Genomic DNA, 27,850 nt, shown 5'->3' with positions numbered 1-27,850 from the left:
CAGACCTCCAGCGTGTTGGCATCTCCTGCATCAGCCAAGAATACAACAATTCAGCACAATTCACTTCCAAAGCCACTGATTTACAAAAGATTTGAATCTTTCAGATCCAACATGGTAATGGGTGCTGAGCTGGTACATAAAAATCCAAACATACCATGTAAACATGGCAAGCAGGTGGGCAAGAGCCACCCAAACATGTGAGTGTGGGGAGGGGAGAGGACAACAATGTCCAACCTCAGCAGTAACATTTATTTTTCAGGATTAAGAATACACTATCATTATAGAGCTAAACGTGAAATATATACAACATTCACCCTTTTCCTACTCCTCCTCCGCAATTCTAGACTTTGCGATTCTTCTTTAACCTTCATTTGTCTAAATAGATAATTCCTCCCCTCCCACAAAAAAATAAACTCCCAGTTCTTCTCAGGAACAAACCTTAAACTGTTCACGGTGCCCTTGGGAGGCCAGGTTCACCTTTAAGGGGATGAATGTGGACAGCGAATTAGCATGGAGCTTTGGCAGTGCCAACTGACCAATGAGGAGCTCTCATTGATCATTTTAAGGCTCTCTTTCAGTTCACCCACCAGTTCCTCCATCCGTCCCAGGAGTCCCAGACATCTCAAACCCATGAAAAGGATTGTGCCCAAGGGCACAGCAACACCCCATTTCGCCTCTCTGTTGGGAATGGTAATGATGCCACAAACCATCTTCACACCCTTCCCCCTCCGCACCCTGACTGCCCCCCCCACCCCCTACCAAAAAAACTGTAAGGAACACATACAGCATCTAGTGTCCAATCACAGAGCTCGCTCGTCAGTGATATCTAGCCACTTGCTGAAGACACACAGAGCATCACACGCACACTTAACACGACGCTTCCCAGCGCCAGGCAACACAGTTTTTGCTTTCACACAACTATTAATTTTTGTTCCTCAATAGATTACTACACGTAGAGCAGGCATGTTAGATGGGCATTCACGTCAATGCTGGAAGGGCTGGGTTGACTATGTACATATGAGTCCAGTCTGATGTCACTGGGTTGGAGTGGAAATTTTGCTGATTCCAGGATCCATATCAGATCCTCATCTGACTGCTCCTCCTTCTAGACAGCTTCGATCTGCAAAAGTGAAAATAGCTTCAGAAAACGCAACAAGTTACCAACACCGCCTTATACTAGTGAATATATATAGGAACACTGTCTGATACCCCTCACTATATTACTCTCAGATACACCCATAACCTTTGGTACGAGACTTTCTGATATACCCCATAACCCTCACCATAATGCATGGTCTCTCATATATTCCACATGACCCAATGTATTGTAATTGCAGTTTCATATTGTACTGTCCTGGTAATACTGTAACATTCTCTGATGTATCCCACATCCTCATTGTAATATTTTCAGATATATCCCATACACTACCTGTAATACGCTCAACTATCTTACACATCTCACTGTAACACTAATATACATCACACCCTTCACTATAACAATCTCTGACATGCTCTACATTCCTCACTACAACACTGTCCAATATACCTCACACCACTCACTGTAACATTCTCGGATATATAGTACACCCCTCACTGTAATACTCTCTGATATACTCCACAGCCTTCACTGGAACACTGCCCGATATATCCCACACCGCTCACTGTAACACTGTTCTATGTACCTCACACCCCTCACTGTAACACTCTCGGATATACCTCTCACTGTAACATTGTCTAATATACCCCACAGCCCTCATTAAAACAGTGTCTGATATACCCCACACCCCTCACTATAACACTGTCTGAAATACGCCACACCCCTCACCATAACACTCTATGATACACCCCACACCCCTCACTATAACACATTTTCCCACCAAAATATACTTTATTCATAAAAATCTGTAAAAAAAATACTTTACAAAACAGTTCAAAACAGTGCCAAGTTGACATTGCAGAAAGTGCAAAGGAAATCAGTTTTCTTCAATACAGGAGTGAGTTGCCTCACAACCCTTCCATTCCATTTTACCTGCCATGTACATTTTACAGCAAACCCACATTTGGTGTATAGAGCCTGAGGGGTTTCCCATGGATCCAGCCCCTTGGTTGACTATGGCGGGAGGACCTTACACAGTGGTCTTTCCCCATTGAGCCTTTGCAGTGGCTTCCCCAAGCTTTAGTGCGTCCCTCAGCACGCAGTCCTGGACCTTGGACTGTGCCAGTCTGCAACACTCGGTCGTGGACAACTCTTTGCGCTGGAAGACCAGGAAGTTTCGGGCAGAGCAAAGAGCGTCTTTCACCGAATTGATGGTCCTCCAGCAGCAGTTGATGTTTATCTTGGTGTGCGTCCCTGGGAACAGCCCGCAGAGCACAGACTCCTGTGTTACAGAGCTGCTTGGGATTAACCTTGACAAAAACCACTCCATCTCTTTCCACACCTGCTTTGCGAAGACACATTCCAGAAGGAGATAGGCAACAGTCTCTTCCCCACCACAGCCACCTTGAGGGCAGCGTGCGGAGGCGGTGAGATTCCGGGCCTGCAGGAAGGATCGGACAGGGAGGGATCTTCTCACCACCAGCCAAGATACATCTTGGTGCATGTTTGAAAGGTCTGGTGATGAGGCATTCTGCCAAATGAATTTGGCAGTCTGCTCGGGAAACCATCCGACAGGATCCACCATCCTGGAGGGCCTTGAGGACATTCCGTGCAGACCACAGCCTGATGGATTGGTGGTGAAAGATGTTTTCTGCGCAAACCTTTCCGCGAAGGATAGGTGGTACGGCACGTTCCAACTCGATGGAGTGTTCTGTGGCAATGTGGCCAGACCCATCCTCACTATAACACTGTCTGATATACCCCACACCCCTCACTATAACACTGTCTGATATACCAAACACCCCTCACTACAACACTGTCTGATATACCCCACACCCCTCACTATAACACTGTCAGATATACCAAACACCCCTCACTACAACACTGTCTGATATACCAAACACCCCTCACTATAACACTGTCTGATATATCACACACCCCTCACTATAACACTGTCTGATATACCAAACACCCCTCACTACAACACTGTCTGATATACCCCACACCCCTCACTATAACACTGTCAGATATACCAAACACCCCTCACGACAACACTGTCTGATATACCAAACACCCCTCACTATAATACTGTCTGATATATCACACACCCCTCACTATAACACTGTCAGATATACCAAACACCCCTCACTACAACACTGTCTGATATACCAAACACCCCTCACTATAACACTGTCTGATATACCAAACACCCCTCACTACAACACTGTCTGATATACCCCACACCCCTCACTATAACACTGTATGATATATCACACACCCCTCACTATAACACTGTCAGATATACCAAACACCCCTCACTACAACACTGTCTGATATACCAAACACCCCTCACTATAACACTGTCTGATATACCAAACACCCCTCACTATAACACTCTGATATACCCCACACCCCTCACTATAACACTGTCTGATATACCAAACACCCCTCACTATAACACTGTCTGATATACCACACACCCCTCACTATAACACTGTCTGATATACCACACACCCCTCACTATAACACTGTCTGATATACCCCACACCTCTCACGAGAACACTGTCTGATATACCAAACACCCCTCACTGCAACACTGTCTGATATACCAAACACCCCTCACTATAACACTGTCTGATATACCACACACCCCTCACTAGAACACTGTCTGATATACCAAACACCCCTCACTATAACACTGTCTGATATACCAAACACCCCTCACTATAACACTGTCTGATATACCAAACACCCCTCACTAGAACACTGTCTGATATACCAAACACCCCTCACTATAACACTGTCTGATATACCAAACACCCCTCACTATAACACTGTCTGATATACCACACACCCCTCACTAGAACACTGTCTGATATACCAAACACCCCTCACTATAACACTGTCTGAAAAACCAAACACCCCTCACTTGAACACTGTCTGATATACCAAACACCCCTCACTATAACACTGTCTGATATACCAAACACCCCTCACTATAACACTGTCTGATATACCACACATCTCTCACTATAACACGGTCTGATATACCCCACACCACTCACTATAACACTGTCTGATATACCAAACACCCCTCACTATAACACTGTCTGATATACCACACCCCTCACTACAACACTGTCTGATATACCACACATCTCTCACCATAACACGGTCTGATATACCCCACACCACTCACTATAACACTGTCTGATATACCAAACACCCCTCACTAGAACACTGTCTGATATACCAAACACCCCTCACTGTAACACTGTCTGATATACCAAACACCCCTCACTATAACACTGTCTGATATACCACACATCTCTCACTATAACACGGTCTGATATACCCCACACCCCTCACCACAACACTGTCTGATATACCCCACACTCCTCACTATAACACTGTCTGATATACCACACACCCCTCACGATAACACTGTCTGATATACCAAACACCCCTCACTTCAACACTGTCTGATATACCAAACACCCCTCACTATAACACTGTCTGATATACCCCACACTCCTCACTATAACACTGTCTGATATAAAACACACCCCTCACTGGAACACTGTCTGATATACCAAACACCCCTCACGATAACACTGTCTGATATACCAGACCCCTCACTATAACACTGTCTGATTTACCAAACACCCCTCACTACAACACTGTCTGATATACCAAACACCCCTCACTATAACACTGTCTGATATACCAAACACCCCTCACTATAACACTGTCTGATATACCACACATCTCTCACTATAACACGGTCTGATATACCCCACACCACTCACTATAACACTGTCTGATATACCAAACACCCCTCACTATAACACTGTCTGATATACCCCACACTCCTCACTATAACACTGTCTGATATACCACACACCCCTCACGATAACACTGTCTGATATACCAAACACCCCTCACTTCAACACTGTCTGATATACCAAACACCCCTCACTATAACACTGTCTGATATACCAAACACCCCTCACTATAACACTGTCTGATATACCCCACACTCCTCACTATAACACTGTCTGATCTAAAACACACCCCTCACTGGAACACTGTCTGATATACCAAACACCCCTCACGATAACACTGTCTGATATACCAGACCCCTCACTATAACACTGTTTGATTTACCAAACACCCCTCACGATAACACTGTCTGATATACCACACCCCTCACTATAACACTGTCTGATGAACCACACACCCCTCACTACAACACTGTCTGATATACCCCACACCCCTCACTATAACACTGTCTGATATACCCCACACCCCTCACGATAACACTGTCTGATATACCAAACACCCCTCACTACAACACTGTCTGATATACCCCACACCCCTCACTCTAACACTGTCTTATATACCACACGCCCCTCACTATAACACTGTCGGATATTCCCTACACCCCTCACTATAACACTGTCTGATATTCCCCACACCCCTCACTATAACACTGTCTGATATACCACACACCCCTCACTATAACACTGTCTGATATACCACACACCCCTCACTATAACACTGTCTGATATACCACACATCCCTCACTATAACACTGTCCGATATACCACACACCCCTCACTATAACACTGTCTGATATACCACACATCCCTCACTATAACACTGTCCGATATACCCCACACCCCTCACTATAACACTGTCTGATATACCACACACCCCTCACTATAACACTGTCTGATATACCACACATCCCTCACTATAACACTGTCCGATATACCCCACACCCCTCACTATAACTCTGTCTGATATACCCCACACCCCTCACTATCACACTGTCTGATATACCACACACCCCTCACTATAACACTGTCTGATATAGCCCACACCCTCACTCTAACACTGTCTGATATACCCCACACCCCTCACTATAACTGTCTGATATACCCCACACCCTCAGTATAACACTGTCTGATATACCCCACACCCCTCACTATAACTGTCTGATATACTACACACCCCTCACTATAACACTGTCTGATATACCCCACACCCCTAACTATAACACTGTCTGATATACCACACACCCCTCACGAGAACACTGTCTGATATACCACACAACTCTCACAATAACACATTCTGATATACCAAACACCCCTCACTATAACACTGTCTGATATACCCCACACTCCTCACTATAACACTGTCTGATATATCACACACCCCTCACTAGAACACTGTCTGATATACCAAACACCCCTCACTATAACACTGTCTGATATACCAGACCCCTCACTATAACACTGTCTGATTTACCAAACACCCCTCACTACAACACAGTCTGATATACCACACCCCTCACTATAACACTGTCTGATAAACCACACACCCCTCACTACAACACTGTCTGATATACCAAACACCCCTCACTATAACACTGTCTGATATACCCCACACTCCTCACTATAACACTGTCTGATATAAAACACACCCCTCACTGGAACACTGTCTGATATACCAAACACCCCTCACGATAACACTGTCTGATATACCAGACCCCTCACTATAACACTGTCTGATTTACCAAACACCCCTCACTACAACACTGTCTGATATACCAAACACCCCTCACTATAACACTGTCTGATATACCAAACACCCCTCACTATAACACTGTCTGATATACCACACATCTCTCACTATAACACGGTCTGATATACCCCACACCACTCACTATAACACTGTCTGATATACCAAACACCCCTCACTATAACACTGTCTGATATACCCCACACTCCTCACTATAACACTGTCTGATATACCACACACCCCTCACGATAACACTGTCTGATATACCAAACACCCCTCACTTCAACACTGTCTGATATACCAAACACCCCTCACTATAACACTGTCTGATATACCAAACACCCCTCACTATAACACTGTCTGATATACCCCACACTCCTCACTATAACACTGTCTGATCTAAAACACACCCCTCACTGGAACACTGTCTGATATACCAAACACCCCTCACGATAACACTGTCTGATATACCAGACCCCTCACTATAACACTGTTTGATTTACCAAACACCCCTCACGATAACACTGTCTGATATACCACACCCCTCACTATAACACTGTCTGATGAACCACACACCCCTCACTACAACACTGTCTGATATACCCCACACCCCTCACTATAACACTGTCTGATATACCCCACACCCCTCACGATAACACTGTCTGATATACCAAACACCCCTCACTACAACACTGTCTGATATACCCCACACCCCTCACTCTAACACTGTCTTATATACCACACGCCCCTCACTATAACACTGTCGGATATTCCCTACACCCCTCACTATAACACTGTCTGATATTCCCCACACCCCTCACTATAACACTGTCTGATATACCACACACCCCTCACTATAACACTGTCTGATATACCACACACCCCTCACTATAACACTGTCTGATATACCACACATCCCTCACTATAACACTGTCCGATATACCACACACCCCTCACTATAACACTGTCTGATATACCACACATCCCTCACTATAACACTGTCCGATATACCCCACACCCCTCACTATAACACTGTCTGATATACCACACACCCCTCACTATAACACTGTCTGATATACCACACATCCCTCACTATAACACTGTCCGATATACCCCACACCCCTCACTATAACTCTGTCTGATATACCCCACACCCCTCACTATCACACTGTCTGATATACCACACACCCCTCACTATAACACTGTCTGATATAGCCCACACCCTCACTCTAACACTGTCTGATATACCCCACACCCCTCACTATAACTGTCTGATATACCCCACACCCTCAGTATAACACTGTCTGATATACCCCACACCCCTCACTATAACTGTCTGATATACTACACACCCCTCACTATAACACTGTCTGATATACCCCACACCCCTAACTATAACACTGTCTGATATACCACACACCCCTCACGAGAACACTGTCTGATATACCACACAACTCTCACAATAACACATTCTGATATACCAAACACCCCTCACTATAACACTGTCTGATATACCCCACACTCCTCACTATAACACTGTCTGATATATCACACACCCCTCACTAGAACACTGTCTGATATACCAAACACCCCTCACTATAACACTGTCTGATATACCAGACCCCTCACTATAACACTGTCTGATTTACCAAACACCCCTCACTACAACACAGTCTGATATACCACACCCCTCACTATAACACTGTCTGATAAACCACACACCCCTCACTACAACACTGTCTGATATACCCCACACCCCTCACTATAACACTGTCTGATATACCCCACACCCCTCACGAAAACACTGTCTGATATACCAAACACCCCTCACTACAACACTGTCTGACATACCACACACCCCTCACTAGAACACTTACTGATATACCCCACACCACTCACTCTAACACTGTCTGATATACCACACACCCCTCTATAACACTGTCTGATATACCACACATCCCTCACTATAACACTGTCCGAGATATCCCACATCCCTCACTATAACACTGTCCGAGATATCCCACACCCCTCACTATAACTGTCTGATATACCCCACACCCCTCACTATCACACTGTCTGATATACCACACACCCCTCACTATAACACTGTCTGATATACCCCACACCCTCACTATAACAATGTCTGATATACCCCACACCCCTCACTATAACTGTCTGATACACCCCACACCCTCACTATAACACTGTCTGATATACCCCACACCCTCACTATAACAGTGTCCGAGATATCCCACACCCCTCACTATAACTCTGTCTGATATACCCCACACCCCTCACTATAACACTGTCTGACATACCCCACACCCCTCACTATAACTGTCTGATATACCACACACCCCTCACTATAACACTGTCTGATAGACCACACACCCCTCACTCCAACACTGTCTGATATACCACACATCCCTCACTATAACACTGTCCGATATACCCCACACCCCTCACTATAACTGTCTGATATACCACACACCCCTCACTATAACACTGTCTGATATACCCCACACCCCTAACTATAACACTGTCTGATATACCACACACCCCTCACGATAACACTGTCTGATATACCCCACACCCCTCACTATAACACTGTCTGATATAACCCACACACCTCACTAAAACACTGTCTGATATACCACACACCTCTCACTATAACACTGTCTGATATACCCCACACCCTTCACTATAACAGTGTCTGATACATCACACACCCCTCACTATAACACTGTCTGATATACCCCACACCACTCACTATAACACTGTCTGATATACCACACACCCCTCACTATAACACTGTCTGATATGCCACACACCCCTCACTATAACACTGTCTGATATACCACACACCCCTCACTATAACACTGTCTGATATTCCCCACACCCCTCACTATAACACTGTCTGATATACCACACACCCTTCACTATAACACTGTCGGATATACCACACACCCCTCAATATAACACTGTCTGATATACCCCACACCCCTCACGATAACAATGTCTGATATACTCCACACCCCTCACTATAACACTGTATGATATATCACACACCCCTCACTATAACCCTGTCTGATATACCACACACCCCTCACTATAAGACTGTCTGATATACCACACACCCCTCACTATAACACTGTCTGATATACCACACACCCCTCACTATAACACTGTCTGATATACCACACACCCCTCACTATTACACTGTCTGATATCCACACACCCCTCACTATAACACTGTCTGATATACCACACACCCCTCACTATAACACTGTCTGAAATACCACACACCCCTCACTATAACACTGTCTGAAATACCCCACACCCCTCACTATAACACTGTCTGATATACCACACACCCCTCACAATAACACTGTCTGATATACCCCACACCCTTCACTATAACAGTGTCTGATATATCACACACCCCTCACTATAACACTGTCTGATATACCCCTCACCCCTCACGATAACACTGTCTGATATACCAAACACCCCTCACTACAACACTGTCTGACATACCACACACCCCTCACTGGAACACTGTCTGATATACCCCACACCCCTCACTCTAACACTGTCTGATGTACCACACGCCCCTCACTATAACACTGTCTGATATTCCCTACACCCCTCACTATAACAATGTCTGATCTCCCCCACACCCCTCACTATGACACTGTCTGATATACCACACACCCCTCACAAGAACACTGTCTGATATACCCCACACCCCTCACTAAAACACTGTCTGATATACCACACTCCCCTCACTATAAGATTGTCTGATATTCCCCACACCTCTCACTATAACACTGTCTGACATACCACACACCCCTCACTGTAACACTGTCTGATATACCACACACCCCTCACTATAACACTGTCTGATATACCAAACACCCCTCACTATAACACTGTCTGATATACCACACATCTCTCACTATAACACGGTCTGATATACCCCACACCACTCACTATAACACTGTCTGATATACCAAACACCCCTCACTATAACACTGTCTGATATACCACACCCCTCACTACAACACTGTCTGATATACCACACATCTCTCACTATAACACGGTCTGATAGACCCCACACCACTCACTATAACACTGTCTGATATACCAAACACCCCTCACTAGAACACTGTCTGATATACCAAACACCCCTCACTGTAACACTGTCTGATATACCAAACACCCCTCACTATAACACTGTCTGATATACCACACATCTCTCACTATAACACGGTCTGATATACCCCACACCCCTCACCACAACACTGTCTGATATACCCCACACTCCTCACTATAACACTGTCTGATATACCACACACCCCTCACGATAACACTGTCTGATATACCAAACACCCCTCACTTCAACACTGTCTGATATACCAAACACCCCTCACTATAACACTGTCTGATATACCCCACACTCCTCACTATAACACTGTCTGATATAAAACACACCCCTCACTGGAACACTGTCTGATATACCAAACACCCCTCACGATAACACTGTCTGATATACCAGACCCCTCACTATAACACTGTCTGATTTACCAAACACCCCTCACTACAACACTGTCTGATATACCAAACACCCCTCACTATAACACTGTCTGATATACCAAACACCCCTCACTATAACACTGTCTGATATACCACACATCTCTCACTATAACACGGTCTGATATACCCCACACCACTCACTATAACACTGTCTGATATACCAAACACCCCTCACTATAACACTGTCTGATATACCCCACACTCCTCACTATAACACTGTCTGATATACCACACACCCCTCACGATAACACTGTCTGATATACCAAACACCCCTCACTTCAACACTGTCTGATATACCAAACACCCCTCACTATAACACTGTCTGATATACCAAACACCCCTCACTATAACACTGTCTGATATACCCCACACTCCTCACTATAACACTGTCTGATCTAAAACACACCCCTCACTGGAACACTGTCTGATATACCAAACACCCCTCACGATAACACTGTCTGATATACCAGACCCCTCACTATAACACTGTCTGATTTACCAAACACCCCTCACGATAACACTGTCTGATATACCACACACCCCTCACTATAACACTGTCTGATATACCACACACCCCTCAATATAACACTGTCTGATATACCCCACACCCCTCACGATAACACTGTCTGATATGCCCACACCCCAGACTATAACACTGTCTGATATACCCCACACCCCTCACGATAACACTCTGATATACCACACACCCCTCACGATAACAATGTCTGATATACTCCACACCCCTCACTATAACACTGTATGATATATCACACACCCCTCACTATAACCCTGTCTGATATACCACACACCCCTCACTATAAGACTGTCTGATATACCACACACCCCTCACTATAACACTGTCTGATATACCACACACCCCTCACTATAACACTGTCTGATATACCACACACCCCTCACTATTACACTGTCTGATATCCACACACCCCTCACTATAACACTGTCTGATATACCACACACCCCTCACTATAACACTGTCTGAAATACCACACACCCCTCACTATAACACTGTCTGAAATACCCCACACCCCTCACTATAACACTGTCTGATATACCACACACCCCTCACAATAACACTGTCTGATATACCCCACACCCTTCACTATAACAGTGTCTGATATATCACACACCCCTCACTATAACACTGTCTGATATACCCCACACCCCTCACGATAACACTGTCTGATATACCAAACACCCCACACTACAACACTGTCTGACATACCACACACCCCTCACTGGAACACTGTCTGATATACCCCACACCCCTCACTCTAACACTGTCTGATGTACCACACGCCCCTCACTATAACACTGTCTGATCTCCCCCACACCCCTCACTATGACACTGTCTGATATACCACACACCCCTCACAAGAGCACTGTCTGATATACCCCACACCCCTCACTAAAACACTGTCTGATATACCACACTCCCCTCACTATAAGATTGTCTGATATTCCCCACACCTCTCACTATAACACTGTCTGACATACCACACACCCCTCACTGTAACACTGTCTGATATACCACACACCCCTCACTATAACACTGTCTGATATTCCCGACACCCCTCACTATAACACTGTCTGATATACCACACACCCCTCACTATAACACTGTCTGATATTCCCGACACCTCTCACTATAACACTGTCTGATATACCACACAACCCTCACTATAACATTGTCTGATATACCACACACCCCTCACTATAACACTGTCTGATATACCACACAGCCCTCACTATAACATTGTCTGATATAACACACACCCCTCACTATAACACTGTCTGATATTCCCCACACCCCTCACTATAACACTGTCTGATATACCACACACCCCTCACTATAATACTGTCTGATATACCCCACACCCCTCACGATAACACTCTGATATACCACACACCCCTCACGATAACAATGTCTGATATACCACACACCCCTCACTATAACACTGTCTGATATACCACACACCCCTCACGATAACAATGTCTGATATACCACACACCCCTCACTATAACACTGTCTGATATACCACACAACCCTCACTATAACACTGTCTGATATACCCCACACCCCTCACGATAACACTCTGATATACCACACACCCCTCACGATAACAATGTCTGATATACCACACACCCCTCACTATAACACTGTCTGATATACCACACACCCCTCACTATAACACTGTCTGAAATACCACACACCCCTCACTATAACACTGTCTGATATACCCCACACCCCTCACGATAACACTCTGATATACCCCACACCCCTCACTATAACACTGTCTGATATACCCCACACCCCTCACTATAACACTGTCTGATACACCACACACCCCTCACGATAACACTGTCTGATATTCCCCACACCCCTCACTATAACACTGTCTGATATACCACACACCCCTCACTATAACACTGTCTGATATATCACACACCCCTCACTATAACACTGTCTGATATACTCCACACCCCTCACTATAACACTGTCTGATATACCCCACACCCCTCACTATAACACTGTCTGATATACTCCACACCCCTCACCATAACACTCTCTGATATACCACACACCCCTCACTATAACTGTCTGATATTCCCCACACCCCTCACGATAACACTGTCTGATATACCACACACCCCTCACTATAACACTGTCTGATATACCACACACCCCTCACTATAACACTGTCTGATATACCACACACCCCTCACTATAACACTGTCTGAAATACAACACACCCCTCACTATAACACTGTCTTGATATACCCCACACCCCTCACGATAACACTCTGATATACCCCACACCCCTCACTATAACACTGTCTGATACACCACACACCCCTCACTATAACACTGTCTGATATACCACACACCCCTCACTATAACACTGTCTGATATACCACACACCCCTCACTATAACACTGTCTGATATACTCCACACCCCTCACTATCACACTGTCTGATATACTCCACACCCCTCACTATAACACTCTCTGATATACCACACACCCCTCACTATAACTGTCTGATATTCCCCACACCCCTCACTATAACACTGTCTGATATACCACACACCCCTCACTATAACACTGTCTGATATACCACACACCCCTCACTATAACACTGTCTGATATACCACACACCCCTCACTATAACACTGTCTGAAATACAACACACCCCTCACTATAACACTGTCTTGATATACCCCACACCCCTCACGATAACACTCTGATATACCCCACACCCCTCACTATAACACTGTCTGATATACCCCACACCCCTCACTATAACACTGTCTGATACACCACACACCCCTCACGATAACACTGTCTGATATTCCCCACACCCCTCACTATAACACTGTCTGATATACCACACACCCCTCACTATAACACTGTCTGATATACCACACACCCCTCACTATAACACTGTCTGATATACCACACACCCCTCACGATAACACTGTCTGATATACCAAACACCCCTCACTTCAACACTGTCTGATATACCAAACACCCCTCACTATAACACTGTCTGATATACCAAACACCCCTCACTATAACACTGTCTGATATACCCCACACTCCTCACTATAACACTGTCTGATCTAAAACACACCCCTCACTGGAACACTGTCTGATATACCAAACACCCCTCACGATAACACTGTCTGATATACCAGACCCCTCACTATAACACTGTCTGATTTACCAAACACCCCTCACGATAACACTGTCTGATATACCACACCCCTCACTATAACACTGTCTGATGAACCACACACCCCTCACTACAACACTGTCTGATATACCCCACACCCCTCACTATAACACTGTCTGATATACCCCACACCCCTCACGATAACACTGTCTGATATACCAAACACCCCTCACTACAACACTGTCTGATATACCCCACACCCCTCACTCTAACACTGTCTTATATACCACACGCCCCTCACTATAACACTGTCGGATATTCCCTACACCCCTCACTATAACACTGTCTGATATTCCCCACACCCCTCACTATAACACTGTCTGATATACCACACACCCCTCACTATAACACTGTCTGATATACCACACACCCCTCACTGTAACACTGTCTGATATACCACACATCCCTCACTATAACACTGTCCGATATACCACACACCCCTCACTATAACACTGTCTGATATACCACACATCCCTCACTATAACACTGTCCGATATACCCCACACCCCTCACTATAACACTGTCTGATATACCACACACCCCTCACTATAACACTGTCTGATATACCACACATCCCTCACTATAACACTGTCCGATATACCCCACACCCCTCACTATAACTCTGTCTGATATACCCCACACCCCTCACTATCACACTGTCTGATATACCACACACCCCTCACTATAACACTGTCTGATATAGCCCACACCCTCACTCTAACACTGTCTGATATACCCCACACCCCTCACTATAACTGTCTGATATACCCCACACCCTCAGTATAACACTGTCTGATATACCCCACACCCCTCACTATAACTGTCTGATATACTACACACCCCTCACTATAACACTGTCTGATATACCCCACACCCCTAACTATAACACTGTCTGATATACCACACACCCCTCACGAGAACACTGTCTGATATACCACACAACTCTCACAATAACACATTCTGATATACCAAACACCCCTCACTATAACACTGTCTGATATACCCCACACTCCTCACTATAACACTGTCTGATATATCACACACCCCTCACTAGAACACTGTCTGATATACCAAACACCCCTCACTATAACACTGTCTGATATACCAGACCCCTCACTATAACACTGTCTGATTTACCAAACACCCCTCACTACAACACAGTCTGATATACCACACCCCTCACTATAACACTGTCTGATAAACCACACACCCCTCACTACAACACTGTCTGATATACCCCACACCCCTCACTATAACACTGTCTGATATACCCCACACCCCTCACGAAAACACTGTCTGATATACCAAACACCCCTCACTACAACACTGTCTGACATACCACACACCCCTCACTAGAACACTTACTGATATACCCCACACCACTCACTCTAACACTGTCTGATATACCACACACCCCTCTATAACAATGACTGATATACCACACATCCCTCACTATAACACTGTCCGAGATATCCCACATCCCTCACTATAACACTGTCCGAGATATCCCACACCCCTCACTATAACTGTCTGATATACCCCACACCCCTCACTATCACACTGTCTGATATACCACACACCCCTCACTATAACACTGTCTGATATACCCCACACCCTCACTATAACAATGTCTGATATACCCCACACCCCTCACTATAACTGTCTGATACACCCCACACCCTCACTATAACACTGTCTGATATACCCCACACCCTCACTATAACACTGTCCGAGATATCCCACACCCCTCACTATAACTCTGTCTGAAATACCCCACACCCCTCACTATAACACTGTCTGACATACCCCACACCCCTCACTATAACTGTCTGATATACCACACACCCCTCACTATAACACTGTCTGATAGACCACACACCCCTCACTCCAACACTGTCTGATATACCACACATCCCTCACTATAACACTGTCCGATATACCCCACACCCCTCACTATAACAGTGTCTGATACATCACACACCCCTCACTATAACACTGTCTGATATACCCCACACCACTCACTATAACACTGTCTGATATACCACACACCCCTCACTATAACACTGTCTGATATGCCACACACCCCTCACTATAACACTGTCTGATATACCACACACCCCTCACTATAACACTGTCTGATATTCCCCACACCCCTCACTATAACACTGTCTGATATACCACACACCCCTCACTATAACACTGTCTGATATACCACACACCCCTCAATATAACACTGTCTGATATACCCCACACCCCTCACGATAACACTGTCTGATATGCCCACACCCCAGACTATAACACTGTCTGATATACCCCACACCCCTCACGATAACACTCTGATATACCACACACCCCTCACGATAACAATGTCTGATATACTCCACACCCCTCACTATAACACTGTATGATATATCACACACCCCTCACTATAACCCTGTCTGATATACCACACACCCCTCACTATAAGACTGTCTGATATACCACACACCCCTCACTATAACACTGTCTGATATACCACACACCCCTCACTATAACACTGTCTGATATACCACACACCCCTCACTATTACACTGTCTGATATCCACACACCCCTCACTATAACACTGTCTGATATACCACACACCCCTCACTATAACACTGTCTGAAATACCACACACCCCTCACTATAACACTGTCTGAAATACCCCACACCCCTCACTATAACACTGTCTGATATACCACACACCCCTCACAATAACACTGTCTGATATACCCCACACCCTTCACTATAACAGTGTCTGATATATCACACACCCCTCACTATAACACTGTCTGATATACCCCACACCCCTCACGATAACACTGTCTGATATACCAAACACCCCACACTACAACACTGTCTGACATACCACACACCCCTCACTGGAACACTGTCTGATATACCCCACACCCCTCACTCTAACACTGTCTGATGTACCACACGCCCCTCACTATAACACTGTCTGATCTCCCCCACACCCCTCACTATGACACTGTCTGATATACCACACACCCCTCACAAGAGCACTGTCTGATATACCCCACACCCCTCACTAAAACACTGTCTGATATACCACACTCCCCTCACTATAAGATTGTCTGATATTCCCCACACCTCTCACTATAACACTGTCTGACATACCACACACCCCTCACTGTAACACTGTCTGATATACCACACACCCCTCACTATAACACTGTCTGATATTCCCGACACCCCTCACTATAACACTGTCTGATATACCACACACCCCTCACTATAACACTGTCTGATATTCCCGACACCTCTCACTATAACACTGTCTGATATACCACACAACCCTCACTATAACATTGTCTGATATACCACACACCCCTCACTATAACACTGTCTGATATACCACACAGCCCTCACTATAACATTGTCTGATATAACACACACCCCTCACTATAACACTGTCTGATATTCCCCACACCCCTCACTATAACACTGTCTGATATACCACACACCCCTCACTATAACACTGTCTGATATACCCCACACCCCTCACGATAACACTCTGATATACCACACACCCCTCACGATAACAATGTCTGATATACCACACACCCCTCACTATAACACTGTCTGATATACCACACACCCCTCACGATAACAATGTCTGATATACCACACACCCCTCACTATAACACTGTCTGATATACCACACAACCCTCACTATAACACTGTCTGATATACCCCACACCCCTCACGATAACACTCTGATATACCACACACCCCTCACGATAACAATGTCTGATATACCACACACCCCTCACTATAACACTGTCTGATATACCACACACCCCTCACTATAACACTGTCTGAAATACCACACACCCCTCACTATAACACTGTCTGATATACCCCACACCCCTCACGATAACACTCTGATATACCCCACACCCCTCACTATAACACTGTCTGATATACCCCACACCCCTCACTATAACACTGTCTGATACACCACACACCCCTCACGATAAGACTGTCTGATATTCCCCACACCCCTCACTATAACACTGTCTGATATACCACACACCCCTCACTATAACACTGTCTGATATATCACACACCCCTCACTATAACACTGTCTGATATACTCCACACCCCTCACTATAACACTGTCTGATATACCCCACACCCCTCACTATAACACTGTCTGATATACTCCACACCCCTCACCATAACACTCTCTGATATACCACACACCCCTCACTATAACTGTCTGATATTCCCCACACCCCTCACGATAACACTGTCTGATATACCACACACCCCTCACTATAACACTGTCTGATATACCACACACCCCTCACTATAACACTGTCTGATATACCACACACCCCTCACTATAACACTGTCTGAAATACAACACACCCCTCACTATAACACTGTCTTGATATACCCCACACCCCTCACGATAACACTCTGATATACCCGACACCCCTCACTATAACACTGTCTGATATACCCCACACCCCTCACTATAACACTGTCTGATACACCACACACCCCTCACTATAACACTGTCTGATATACCACACACCCCTCACTATAACACTGTCTGATATACCACACACCCCTCACTATAACACTGTCTGATATACTCCACACCCCTCACTATCACACTGTCTGATATACTCCACACCCCTCACTATAACACTCTCTGATATACCACACACCCCTCACTATAACTGTCTGATATTCCCCACACCCCTCACTATAACACTGTCTGATATACCACACACCCCTCACTATAACACTGTCTGATATACCACACACCCCTCACTATAACACTGTCTGATATACCACACACCCCTCACTATAACACTGTCTGAAATACAACACACCCCTCACTATAACACTGTCTTGATATACCCCACACCCCTCACGATAACACTCTGATATACCCCACACCCCTCACTATAACACTGTCTGATATACCCCACACCCCTCACTATAACACTGTCTGATACACCACACACCCCTCACGATAACACTGTCTGATATTCCCCACACCCCTCACTATAACACTGTCTGATATACCACACACCCCTCACTATAACACTGTCTGATATACCACACACCCCTCACTATAACACTGTCTGATATACTCCACACCCCTCACTATAACACTGTCTGATATACCACACACCCCTCACTATCACACTGTCTGATATATTCCACACCCCTCATTGTAACACTGTCTGATATACCCCATACCCCTCACTATAACACTGTCTGATATACTCCACACCCCTCACTATAACACTCTCTGATATACCACACACCCCTCACTATAACTTTCTGATATTCCACACACCCCTCACTATAACACTGTATGATATACCCCACACCCCTCACTATAACACTGTCTGATATACCACACACCCCTCACTATAACTGTCTGATATTCCCCACACCCCTCACTATAACACTGTCTGATATACCACACACCCCTCACTATAACACTGTATGATATACCCTACACCCCTCACTATAACTGTCTGAAATTCCCCACACCCCTCACTATAACACTGTCTGATATACCACACACCCCTCACTATAACTGTCTGATATTCCCCACACCCCTCACTATAACACTGTCTGATATACCCCACACCCCACACTATAACACTGTCTGATATACCACACACCCCTCACTATAACTGTCTGAGATTCCCCACACCCCTCACTATAACACTGTCTGATATACCACACACCCCTCACTATAACACTGTATGATATACCCTACACCCCTCACTATAACTGTCTGAAATTCCCCACACCCCTCACTATAACACTGTCTGATATACCCCACAGCCCTCACTATAACTGTCTGATATTCCCCACACCCCTCACTATAACACTGTCTGATATACCACACACCCCTCACCATAACACTGTCTGATATACCCTACACCCCTCACTATAACTGTCTGATATTCCCCACACCCCTCACTATAACACTGTCTGATATCCACACACCCCTCACTATAACACTGTCTGATATCCACACACCCCTCACTATAACACTGTCTGATATTCCCCACACCCCTCACTATAACACTGTCTGATATCCACACACCCCTCACTATAACACTGTCTGACATACCACACACCCCTCACCGTAACAGTGTCTGATATATCACACACCCCTCACTATAACACTGTCTGATATTCCCTACACCCCTCACTATAACACTGTCTGATCTACCCCACACCCCTCACTATAACACTGTCTGATCTACCCCACACCCCTCACTATGACACTGTCTGACATACCACACACCCCTCACTATAACACTGTCTGATATACTCCACACCCCTCACTATAACACTGTCTGATATTCCCCACACCCCTCACGATAACACTGTCTGATATACCACACAACCCTCACTATAACATTGTCTGATATACCACACACCCCTCACTATAACACTGTCTGATATTCCCCACACCCCTCACTATAACACTGTCTGATATACCACACACCCCTCACTATAACACTGTCTGATATACCACACACCCCTCACTTTAACACTGTCTGATATCCCCCACACCCCTCACTAAAACACTGTCTGATATACCACACACCCCTCACTATAACACTGTCTGATATACCACACACCCCTCACTATAACATTGTCTGATATACCACACACCCCTCACTATAACAGTGTCTGATATACCACACACCCCTCTCAATAACACTCTGATATACCACACACCCCTCACGATAACAATGTCTGATATACCACACACCCCTCACGATAACACTGTCTGATATACCACACACCCCTCACGATAACAATGTCTGATATACCACACACCCCTCACAATAACACTGTCTGATATACCACACACCCCTCACTATAACACTGTCTGATATACCCCACACCCCTCACGATAACACTCTGATATACCACACACCCCTCACGATAACAATGTCTGAAAAACCAAACACCCCTCACTTGAACACTGTCTGATATACCACACACCCCTCACTATAACACTGTCTGAAATACCACACACCCCTCACTATAACACTGTCTGATATACCCCACACCCCTCACGATAACACTCTGATATACCCCACACCCCTCACTATAACACTGTCTGATATACCCCACACCCCTCACTATAACACTGTCTGATACACCACACACCCCTCACGATAACACTGTCTGATATTCCCCACACCCCTCACTATAACACTGTCTGATATACCACACACCCCTCACTATAACACTGTCTGATATACCACACACCCCTCACTATAACACTGTCTGATATACTCCACACCCCTCACGATAACACTGTCTGATATACCCCACACCCCTCACTATAACACTGTGATATACTCCACACCCCTCACCATAACACTCTCTGATATACCACACACCCCTCACTATAACTGTCTGATATTCCCCACACCCCTCACGATAACACTGTCTGATATACCACACACCCCTCACTATAACACTGTCTGATATACCACACACCCCTCACTATAACACTGTCTGATATACCACACACTCCTCACTATAACACTGTCTGAAATACCACACACCCCTCACTATAACACTGTCTGATATACCCCACACCCCTCACGATAACACTCTGATATACCCCACACCCCTCACTATAACACTGTCTGATACACCACACACCCCTCACGATAACACTGTCTGATATTCCCCACACCCCTCACTACAACACTGTCTGATATACCACACACCCCTCACTATAACACTGTCTGATATACCACACACCCCTCACTATAACACTGTCTGATATACTCCACACCCCTCACTCTAACACTGTCTGATATACCCCACACCCCTCACTATAACACTGTCTGATATACTCCACACCCCTCACTATAACACTCTCTGATATACCACACACCCCTCACTATAACTGTCTGATATTCCCCACACCCCTCACTATAACACTGTCTGATATACCACACACCCCTCACTATAACACTGTCTGATATATTCCACACCCCTCACTATAACACTGTCTGATATACCCCAAACCCCTCACTATAACACTGTCTGATATACTCCACACCCCTCACTATAACACTCTCTGATATACCACACACCCCTCACTATAACTGTCTGATATTCCACACACCCCTCACTATAACACTGTATGATATACCCCACACCCCTCACTATAACACTGTCTGATATACCACACACCCCTCACTATAACTGTCTGATATTCCCCACACCCCTCACTATAACACTGTCTGATATACCACACACCCCTCACTATAACACTGTATGATATACCCTACACCCCTCACTATAACTGTCTGAAATTCCCCACACCCCTCACTATAACACTGTCTGATATACCCCACACCCCTCACTATAACTGTCTGATATTCCCCACACCCCTCACTATAACACTGTCTGATATACCCTACACCCCTCACTATAACTGTCTGATATTCCCCACACCCCTCACTATAACTGTCTGATATTCCCCACACCCCTCACTATAACACTGTCTGATATCCACACACCCCTCACTATAACACTATCTGATATCCACACACCCCTCACTATAACACTGTCTGATATTCCCCACACCCCTCACTATAACACTGTCTGATATCCACACACCCCTCACTATAACACTGTCTGACATACCACACACCCCTCACCGTAACAGTGTCTGATATATCACACACCCCTCACTATAACACTGTCTGATATTCCCTACACCCCTCACTATAACACTGTCTGATCTACCCCACACCCCTCACTATAACACTGTCTGATCTACCCCACACCCCTCACTATAACACTGTCTGATCTACCCCACACCCCTCACTATAACACTGTCTGATATACCACACACCCCTCACTATAACACTGTCTGATATACCACACACCCCTCACTATAACACTGTCTGATATACCACACACCCCTCACTATAACACTGTCTGAAATACAACACACCCCTCACTATAACACTGTCTTGATATACCCCACACCCCTCACGATAACACTCTGATATACCCCACACCCCTCACTATAACACTGTCTGATATACCCCACACCCCTCACTATAACACTGTCTGATACACCACACACCCCTCACTATAACACTGTCTGATATACCACACACCCCTCACTATAACACTGTCTGATATACCACACACCCCTCACTATAACACTGTCTGATATACTCCACACCCCTCACTATCACACTGTCTGATATACTCCACACCCCTCACTATAACACTCTCTGATATACCACACACCCCTCACTATAACTGTCTGATATTCCCCACACCCCTCACTATAACACTGTCTGATATACCACACACCCCTCACTATAACACTGTCTGATATACCACACACCCCTCACTATAACACTGTCTGATATACCACACACCCCTCACTATAACACTGTCTGAAATACAACACACCCCTCACTATAACACTGTCTTGATATACCCCACACCCCTCACGATAACACTCTGATATACCCCACACCCCTCACTATAACACTGTCTGATATACCCCACACCCCTCACTATAACACTGTCTGATACACCACACACCCCTCACGATAACACTGTCTGATATTCCCCACACCCCTCACTATAACACTGTCTGATATACCACACACCCCTCACTATAACACTGTCTGATATACCACACACCCCTCACTATAACACTGTCTGATATACTCCACACCCCTCACTATAACACTGTCTGATATACTCCACACCCCTCACTATAACACTCTCTGATATACCACACACCCCTCACTATAACTGTCTGATATTCCCCACACCCCTCACTATAACACTGTCTGATATACCACACACCCCTCACTATCACACTGTCTGATATATTCCACACCCCTCATTGTAACACTGTCTGATATACCCCATACCCCTCACTATAACACTGTCTGATATACTCCACACCCCTCACTATAACACTCTCTGATATACCACACACCCCTCACTATAACTTTCTGATATTCCACACACCCCTCACTATAACACTGTATGATATACCCCACACCCCTCACTATAACACTGTCTGATATACCACACACCCCTCACTATAACTGTCTGATATTCCCCACACCCCTCACTATAACACTGTCTGATATACCACACACCCCTCACTATAACACTGTATGATATACCCTACACCCCTCACTATAACTGTCTGAAATTCCCCACACCCCTCACTATAACACTGTCTGATATACCACACACCCCTCACTATAACTGTCTGATATTCCCCACACCCCTCACTATAACACTGTCTGATATACCCCACACCCCACACTATAACACTGTCTGATATACCACACACCCCTCACTATAACTGTCTGAGATTCCCCACACCCCTCACTATAACACTGTCTGATATACCACACACCCCTCACTATAACACTGTATGATATACCCTACACCCCTCACTATAACTGTCTGAAATTCCCCACACCCCTCACTATAACACTGTCTGATATACCCCACAGCCCTCACTATAACTGTCTGATATTCCCCACACCCCTCACTATAACACTGTCTGATATACCACACACCCCTCACCATAACACTGTCTGATATACCCTACACCCCTCACTATAACTGTCTGATATTCCCCACACCCCTCACTATAACACTGTCTGATATCCACACACCCCTCACTATAACACTGTCTGATATCCACACACCCCTCACTATAACACTGTCTGATATTCCCCACACCCCTCACTATAACACTGTCTGATATCCACACACCCCTCACTATAACACTGTCTGACATACCACACACCCCTCACCGTAACAGTGTCTGATATATCACACACCCCTCACTATAACACTGTCTGATATTCCCTACACCCCTCACTATAACACTGTCTGATCTACCCCACACCCCTCACTATAACACTGTCTGATCTACCCCACACCCCTCACTATGACACTGTCTGATATACCACACACCCCTCACTAGAACACTGACTGATATACCCCACACCTCTCACTATAACACTGTCTGACATACCACACACCCCTCACTATAACACTGTCTGATATACTCCACACCCCTCACTATAACACTGTCTGATATTCCCCACACCCCTCACGATAACACTGTCTGATATACCACACAACCCTCACTATAACATTGTCTGATATACCACACACCCCTCACTATAACACTGTCTGATATTCCCCACACCCCTCACTATAACACTGTCTGATATACCACACACCCCTCACTATAACACTGTCTGATATACCACACACCCCTCACTTTAACACTGTCTGATATCCCCCACACCACTCACTAAAACACTGTCTGATATACCACACACCCCTCACTATAACACTGTCTGATATACCACACACCCCTCACTATAACATTGTCTGATATACCACACACCCCTCACTATAACAGTGTCTGATATACCACACACCCCTCTCAATAACACTCTGATATACCACACACCCCTCACGATAACAATGTCTGATATACCACACACCCCTCACGATAACACTGTCTGATATACCACACACCCCTCACGATAACAATGTCTGATATACCACACACCCCTCACAATAACACTGTCTGATATACCACACACCCCTCACTATAACACTGTCTGATATACCCCACACCCCTCACGATAACACTCTGATATACCACACACCCCTCACGATAACAATGTCTGAAAAACCAAACACCCCTCACTTGAACACTGTCTGATATACCACACACCCCTCACTATAACACTGTCTGAAATACCACACACCCCTCACTATAACACTGTCTGATATACCCCACACCCCTCACGATAACACTCTGATATACCCCACACCCCTCACTATAACACTGTCTGATATACCCCACACCCCTCACTATAACACTGTCTGATACACCACACACCCCTCACGATAACACTGTCTGATATTCCCCACACCCCTCACTATAACACTGTCTGATATACCACACACCCCTCACTATAACACTGTCTGATATACCACACACCCCTCACTATAACACTGTCTGATATACTCCACACCCCTCACGATAACACTGTCTGATATACCCCACACCCCTCACTATAACACTGTGATATACTCCACACCCCTCACCATAACACTCTCTGATATACCACACACCCCTCACTATAACTGTCTGATATTCCCCACACCCCTCACGATAACACTGTCTGATATACCACACACCCCTCACTATAACACTGTCTGATATACCACACACCCCTCACTATAACACTGTCTGATATACCACACACTCCTCACTATAACACTGTCTGAAATACCACACACCCCTCACTATAACACTGTCTGATATACCCCACACCCCTCACGATAACACTCTGATATACCCCACACCCCTCACTATAACACTGTCTGATACACCACACACCCCTCACGATAACACTGTCTGATATTCCCCACACCCCTCACTACAACACTGTCTGATATACCACACACCCCTCACTATAACACTGTCTGATATACCACACACCCCTCACTATAACACTGTCTGATATACTCCACACCCCTCACTCTAACACTGTCTGATATACCCCACACCCCTCACTATAACACTGTCTGATATACTCCACACCCCTCACTATAACACTCTCTGATATACCACACACCCCTCACTATAACTGTCTGATATTCCCCACACCCCTCACTATAACACTGTCTGATATACCACACACCCCTCACTATAACACTGTCTGATATA

The 27,850-nt window shown here is 45.3% G+C and overlaps 1 protein-coding gene across 3 annotated transcripts in view; it reads right to left on the bottom strand.

Moving 5' to 3' along the window:
• Window positions 1–775: 775 nt before the first annotated feature.
• The window catches only part of kif1aa (kinesin family member 1Aa), a 520,143-nt gene continuing 493,068 nt past the window's right edge, over window positions 776–27,850 (bottom strand). For all 3 annotated transcript variants that reach the window (XM_068041901.1, XM_068041902.1, XM_068041905.1), the window contains one exon: window positions 776–1,120. In XM_068041901.1, the coding sequence (XP_067898002.1) occupies window positions 1,078–1,120 (43 nt within the window). In that variant the 3' untranslated portion in view covers window positions 776–1,077. The remainder of the gene's footprint in view (window positions 1,121–27,850) is intronic.

The sequence above is a fragment of the Heterodontus francisci genome, chromosome 11 (genome assembly GCF_036365525.1).
Source record: "Heterodontus francisci isolate sHetFra1 chromosome 11, sHetFra1.hap1, whole genome shotgun sequence".
Classification (NCBI taxonomy): Eukaryota; Metazoa; Chordata; class Chondrichthyes; order Heterodontiformes; family Heterodontidae; genus Heterodontus; species Heterodontus francisci.
This window is presented reverse-complemented; position numbering and strand designations above follow the sequence as displayed.